At 34.8% G+C, this 7,516-nt stretch overlaps 1 protein-coding gene across 1 annotated transcript; it reads left to right on the top strand.

The window, feature by feature from the left end:
* The first annotated feature begins 2,930 nt into the window (after window positions 1–2,930).
* On the top strand, window positions 2,931–5,633 carry LOC145074203 (F-box/LRR-repeat protein At3g58900-like). Its single transcript, XM_079020611.1, has 4 exons — window positions 2,931–3,079; window positions 3,735–4,598; window positions 4,682–4,825; window positions 5,191–5,633. The coding sequence occupies exons 1-4, from the start codon at window positions 3,077–3,079 to the stop codon at window positions 5,509–5,511; spliced, it is 1,332 nt and encodes a 443-aa protein (XP_078876737.1). The 5' UTR covers window positions 2,931–3,076; the 3' UTR covers window positions 5,512–5,633.
* Window positions 5,634–7,516: the final 1,883 nt, after the last annotated feature.

Here is a 7,516-nt window from a genome sequence, read left to right as displayed (position 1 = left end):
TTTTTATTTCAACAAGCAGACCCACATTACTCTTGAATAATCATTAACCAATAACAAAATGAAATTGGACTACATATGTCCTTGTGAACTACCTGAAGTCTTTGCTTGTCTCAGAAGTTTGCTTGTGTTGGGTAAGAGCTTTAAGTTTTCTTTCCCATGAAGCAACCTTCATACACACATTTGCTATGTAGTACACATTCTGAAGTAGCCGATTTCACCATTCTTGCATATGAACAAAATTGATCCTTTGCCCTTAATTCTAGCCTTCAAAACATCTCCAAACATTACATAACCTTGGACTTGTTTGATTTAGTTTTTGAAATTTAGTTTTCTCACCCATCATGTGATGACTCACGCCATTATCAAGATACTATACCTTTATGTTTTTTTTGCTCTTTTTCTTCTATTTTAGATTCACTTTTCCTCATTCAAGAATACTTTTCGGGCTTGCTATTTTTCACCATTGCTAACAGTAGGGTTAGTTCATTCTCGACCTTGGGCTAGGTTAACTTCACTTTGTCTCTCCTATCGTGGATTTTTACACTCTGTAGCATAGTGCCCAAATTCTTGGAAATAATAGCATTCAATCTTATTTTTATCTTGATTATCATTCTTACCATGAGTTTCTTCATCAGAATGTTCGTTGTTGCATCTTCCATGACCTCTGCAGTTTGCATAATTCATATATCTACCACAACAACCCCTTCCCCAACCATGTTGGACTTTATTGTTGTTATGATTCATCTTTTGTGTGAAATGTCTATGATCTACGCTTTGTTTTTTCTGACTTTTTGGCCATTCTAGGTGAGAAATTAATAATTTTTTTTCATTTGGTTCTACATTCCCTTGTCGTATCTTCTTGAGTTCTTGTGTGCCTTTATCCTTCCAACTACTTCTTCAAATACACATGGTATCAAGATTAGAAAATTGCTAGATGGTTGATGCAATTTGAACAAAGTTTAAGGGCACAAATCGTAAGATTTTCTTGACCATGTATGCTTTGTTCATGATGTTACCCTATGTATGTATGTTGCTCACAACGTTGCTGATTTTTGTGTATAAATTGTCAACTGTCTCGAATTCCAAGAATCTCAGATTCAACCTTTATAAGAGACTGTACTTTGGTTTTTGGAACTCGATCTGCACCCATACAGATGGTCTACAGTGTTTTCCACATTTTTTTTTCCATTTTCTTCTCTGTTATTGACAATAAGATCTCTTTTAGGATAGCATGGTAGATGGAAACCATAGCCTCATGTGCTTGCATAAAAACTTTCATCTAAATTTCCTATGCAGTGTAGTTGGCTCTGGTGAGCACATAATATTGCATCTTTGGTCTTTCAATAGTGGGGTTGTTACCAACAAGCTTTTTGTTGGTTCTAATACCAAATGTAAGAAGTGACATGTTATTTTTACAATAGAATAAGGTTTGTACAGGAATCGATTCACATAATTCTTGTAGAACTGAAAGAATTAGCTCTGCAGAAAATAGGAACGTATGATCATGGGAGAAACGAAATAGGCGAGGAAAGAAGAATCTAGGAAAATTACTTAAGCTATATGGTTTTTATTGATTCAAAACAGAAAATTAAATAGTAAAAACATCAAAATGTTATCCTATTTATACCAGACATAGACTAACTAAAAAACATAAATAAATATGTGGTTAGCCCCATCCATGGTACGAATCGTGGTTTTGGTAAGGAGAGATCTAATGCTACTTGTCTAGGAGTATAGGGAAAGATTGGCCAACTCAACAAGAACCTTTCTCATTGTAATATTAATCTCACCGATTACCTTCATCTAAAAAATAATCATTTGATCCGAAACGCAGAAAGTAACGAATTTTTCATGGTTTCCTTTCTAAAGCATCTCATTGATAACAACTATTTGGACGAGATGCATATCAAAACCATTTGGAATAGGTTTGTCCTTTGGAAAGTGAACTTGTTGGCGTGGCAAACTAAATTAAGAAGGCTCCCTACTTGGATGAAGCTCCTCAACAGAGGGGTGAATATTTTATTTGATCTTTGTCCCTTATGTAATATGTAATTACAGAAAACTTAAAAGCACCTATTTCTAGATTGGTTAAAGACAAAGAATGTTGCGGATTCTTTCCATAGACGGTGTCAAGCTACGATTTTTCCGATCCATAACACGATCACGAGCTTGTTCCAAATTTCACCGGGTACCATGGTTGCTTCGAACATAGGTAAAGTCATAACGGTTATCAATCTTGACAAAATAAGAGTGATTTGGAACTACTGAAATGACATTGATTTTTAAAAATAGGGTCAAGAACATTCATGACCTCGATTGTGAGGTGCGATTTTTAGTTTCTTTTGGTTGAAAAATAGGAGAGGAGAGGTGATAGTTTATGTTGGTTTACATGGTGTAATGGCCCTACCCATGCTTTTCTAATTTGCTTGTAACTCTAGCTTCTCATTTATTGATTTTCCTTTCCTCTTGCTTAAAAAGAAATAATTGTAATGATTTTAAAATATAAAAATTGATTATAAATATTAAAAAATATTTAGAAATATAGATTCAGACAAATATAATATTTTATAAGCTTAATAAAAATAAATACAATATTTAAAGATTTAAGCTACACAAATACTATATATTTTGTATTTTAAAAAGATATATTCATACTTAAAAAAAAAAAAGCATGCCAGTTGTTCTAAAGATTCTTAAGACCCGATTGAATATATATATATATATATATATATATATATATATATATATATATATATATATATATATATATATATATATATATATATATATATATATATATATATATTTTTTTTTTTTTTTTTTTCTTTTCTCTAATTTATTGATTTTGGCCTTCCATTTTTAATGTTCGTGCTCGTTTCCTCGCCCTAACTTGCTATTTATACAAAGTATATATGGGAAGTTGGAAGCGGTGGCTGAGAGCTAATAAAAATATTTTTTGAAAACGACCCCAACTTTACTATAAAACCCACGCCTAGAAAGTTCCGCTTAAAAAGCTTCGGCAACACTAATCGATCTCAAGCTCTTGCCTTTGCTGCTGTCTGTCACTGCTCAAAACATGGTAATTTCTTCATTAATTGTTAAATATCTATTTCCTGTTACTTGTTAATTGTGTCCTTGTTATAATTTAGCGATTGAGTTTGTAGCATCGGTCATTATTTTATTAACTTCATCTCGAATTTTATGGTAATTGGTGTTAATTGTCAAAATCGGAAGTAGATTATCCACATAAATTTAGTTTTCATATGCGATGATTCATGTTACTTGTTGTTGTCTGCTGTTACTGAAATCGGGATTGACTTTCTTAGTTTAGGTTGTTGTTTCCATAATTTCATGATTTCACATTTTTAGGTAGCTGAAGGTGATTTTGAAAATCGGACGTGGATTATCCCCAAAGATTTGTTTTCTATGTGCGTTCATTTTAACTAATAAGCATGATTGTTGGTATGAAATCGATGCCTTTGGTTCACTTCATTTTTTTTCTTGCAGTCATACTATATATTTAAGGAATTAATTAATTTTGCAATTTGAAATGTTGTTTTGTTCAATTAGTTTTGATTATCTACACGATGATAAATAGATAGTGAGTATTATTGTTCCATGGTTTCAAAGATTTAATTGTCTAAATTACACAATGCATATTCTTATCACTAGCATTTGGTGAATGTGAGAATTCTTTTATTGTGATGCTTACTGATCACTTGCATTTGGTGTAGGTGCCTCGACGAGTTTCAAGGTCAAAGGATTTCATAAGCAACATGCCGGATGAAATTCTACTGATGATATTGTCTCTAATGCCCTCAAAGGATGCTGTGGCCACTGGGATTCTGTCTAAGAGATGGATGTCCATATGGTGCAACTTAATCCATCTCAGCATCGATGGTGGTGAAAGGTTAGACAAAATAATCAAGATTCCAATGCTGTGTGATCAAGTGCGATCAATGTACATCAAAAAGGTGAATAGTATCATTAAACATCACAACGCTTCTCTTCTTCAAGAATTTCGGATTTGTTTCGACTTGGATTGTAGAAATAAACATGCTATCGATTATTGGCTCCACTTTGCGATGAAGAAGAAAGTTCAGACACTTGAACTGGATTTTATGTACCACCTCAAGTATCGTATGTCTGCTGAATATTATGACTTTCCATTACATTTTTTGACCAAAAATGCTAGAATATTTTTGAAGCTACATCACTTGAGAAAACTGGTTTTGAAGGGTGTTAATGTGAGAGAAGCAATCCTGCGGAATATACTAAGAACTTCTCCACATCTTGAAACACTATTTGCCCATAACTCAAGATTCATGGCACATGTTTTAGTTGGTGGGAAAGCTCTTAAACTGAAACATTTTGAAATAAAAGGTTGTTCTAATATACGATCGATTTATTTATATGAGTTTGACCTTGTATCGTTCACCTACAAGGGTCCAGCAATAGATTTACGTCTAGGTCATCTTCCAAAAATGAAAGAACTTGATATTTGCCAAGGAGCTGAAGGGTTACAAAATAATATATTCAGCCAGATCGCATCTTGTGTTTCATACATCCAAGTTCTTTCCCTCAACATATTACAGATGGTTAGTATGTAACTATGTATCATCTCTGGTGTGTTTCTAACCTTTTATGGAAATATTATGAGAGCATTGTCTTGTTTTTACAGGAACGTTTGATGCTTAATTCCATTCCTGAACTACCAAATGTGAAGAAATTGAGGCTCACAATTGGAGCATATAATGATAACTGCTTGCTACGTTTCACTTACATAGCAAATGCATGTCTATCTTTGGAGACCTTCACGATTCAGGTATTTACACTATGTCCAATTATCGAGTTAACGGAACCATGCTACCACTTGTTTAGGATAAACAAGGAAAGACATTCAACATTTTCTTGTCCAAATATCTTTCCCTTATATTAGAAAACCATCATCAAATTCACAAATGGTAAGAAAGAAGCATAGATGTGGACAGTTATCTAGATCTTTTGGAGTCGTTTTCTTATGATGCCATTGAGCCGTTCACTTAGGTTTCTTATATCGTATGTGACTAGGAAGTTAGGCATTGCATATGATTCTCTTGTCAATGCTGCAAATTAGATGTAATCTGTAGCTTTGTCAAAGATTGTGCAATACGATAAAAAAATGTCATTAAGCTCTCCTTCCTTTTGCAGCTACTTTGGGGGTCACCCATCTGGAGGAAGAGGAAAGCAAGGCATTTTTCGACTCCTACTCGTCCCTATAACAACCTATGTGTACTTGAACTCATGGGGTATTATGGACGGATGAGTGACTTTGAACTAGTCGCTCAAATAATAGAAAACGTTGTTGCACTGAAGCAAATCGTGATTGATCCTCGCTGTCAAGGTCGGATTGGAAATACACCTTTATTGAAGTTGAAGAAGAATTTGAAGGTTGAGGAAACTGCTCGAACTTACGCCCACAGCCAGCTCAAATCAGTAACGCCTCAGGGAGTTAAATTGTTGATTCTCTGACTTGCCATTGAACTTGCAAGCAGTGTTTGTTGTTTATGTATGTGAAATTCAGATAAACTACCATAGGGTTTTAATTAAGAACAAGGCATATCTTCTTCCTTTTGTTTAATTATAAATGCTTTATTGGGATGAACTATACACTTCCCTTTTAACTGCCTAAATATGCCTACTAAACACAAACTCCTAAGAGTAAGGAGGAATGTTTGCTAATCTTTTCTTAATAAGCCTTAAATTATTTTTTTGACTAAAATAATCAACTATTTCTTATGGCAACCTTACATGTAGTGGAATACATAATTTAGTCACAAAATAATGGAATACATAATTAACTCACAAAATAATGATATCATATATTACTATTATTATCGTAAACAAGTAAAAATTGCTTCCCGAAAATACAGATACACACAGCCAGGGTCAAAAACTTTTTGATGTCATATATATCTTCTTGTGTACCCAGTTTTCATTATATAGAATCTAACCACTCAATTGATTATTTTTAATTATATTTTCTAAGGGTAAACTGGACGTCAAAATATGCTTGGTTTTTTAGGGATTGAGAGAAGAATCAGTATATTCATAAAAATATACTTAGTTTTTTTTTTCTTTAGTCTTCTCCTTTTATCAATTTTAATTGCAAAATTGGTGCCTACGTCCGACTTTCATCCTTTTATCAAATTTTCTTTTCTTCACCCAGACACACGTACACCCAACGTACATATATATACGTCCAGCGTACAAGGGCGAGCCCCAGTACACTTTGCGTATTCACATGTACACCCTGCGTACTACTCATGTTCCCATAATCACCATTTTGCCACTAGGACTTCCCATGGCCACTTCTTACCAATCCAAGGACCAAAAATGACATAATTAAAACCCAAGGGATGAATTTGAAGTTACTTGAAAGATGGGGTGTTACAACTCTCCCCCACTTAAATTTTATTTTGTCCTTGAAATCATTCCTTACCATCCTCGGCAAACCCGACATCCTGAGGAAGACGAATCCATAATCCCTTGCAACAAACCAACCTTTCCTTATCTGAAACCTTCAAGACTTGAAATGGGTCTAACTCCATAACTAACCACATTTACTGAACCAATGCTAACTCCATGACACTTATCCATTAAACTATCTATTCAACTCCTGATGATAATAGTTCTGTGAACACAAAGAGATACAAAATACAGATTTCCTTAACTATCAGAACAATTCACGGCTGATATATTCCTGAGAACCCTATGATCTGCCCAACTTTGGCACCAATAGAACCATCCCAGAGCATCATCATATGAACTAATTCATGACCCTCCACCTGATGTCCTTGACATACCATTTCTTAACTCACACATCCCAGACTTACAACCCTTGCACGGATACATTCGTGATTCTCAACATGAGTTCTCACCAAAAGTTATCAAGGAATGGCCATCCATAAGATTTCTCATAAGATCTTCCCCAAGGTTGATGAGCTTCCACTCATGAATTCTACCCCCGGTCCCTGATCCGAGACACCATAAAACATGCAGAAAAGATCCTCAAATCACAACAATGGTGAACCACTCCCAATCCAAACCCATATGATGTACCAAAACCTTAAAATAACCTTTGACTCTCTGCCATGCCATTATGAACCTCTAACCCGACGAGAAAAGATGATTAAACCAAGAAATTCTGCATTTCATCCAACCTCTAAGAATAACTTGTGAACAACCAGAAACATGATGCACACCTTCCACATATATTTTCTAATACCTGACGATTACCCCCAACAATCCTTGACCGCTCCCGATCCAAACCAACTGATTTATGGGTCTTCCGATCCCCATCTACACGTCATTACTAAGATTATCAAAAATAGAAGAAATAAATAATCTTGTCCTTTAGGACCACAACCTATGACCGGAATACCCCTAACAGGTCCTCAACATAGGTCTGGATTGTCTCCGAGCCCATAGCATGAGTCGGAATGCCCTTCCCGGCCTTCAGCCCATGACTGGAATG

The sequence above is a fragment of the Lactuca serriola genome, chromosome 9, assembly GCF_051521515.1.
Source record: "Lactuca serriola cultivar US96UC23 chromosome 9, Lser_US96UC23_V15, whole genome shotgun sequence".
NCBI classification, from domain to species: domain Eukaryota; kingdom Viridiplantae; phylum Streptophyta; class Magnoliopsida; order Asterales; family Asteraceae; genus Lactuca; species Lactuca serriola.
Note: the sequence above shows the minus strand (reverse complement) of the source record. Positions and strands in the feature narration are given on the sequence as shown.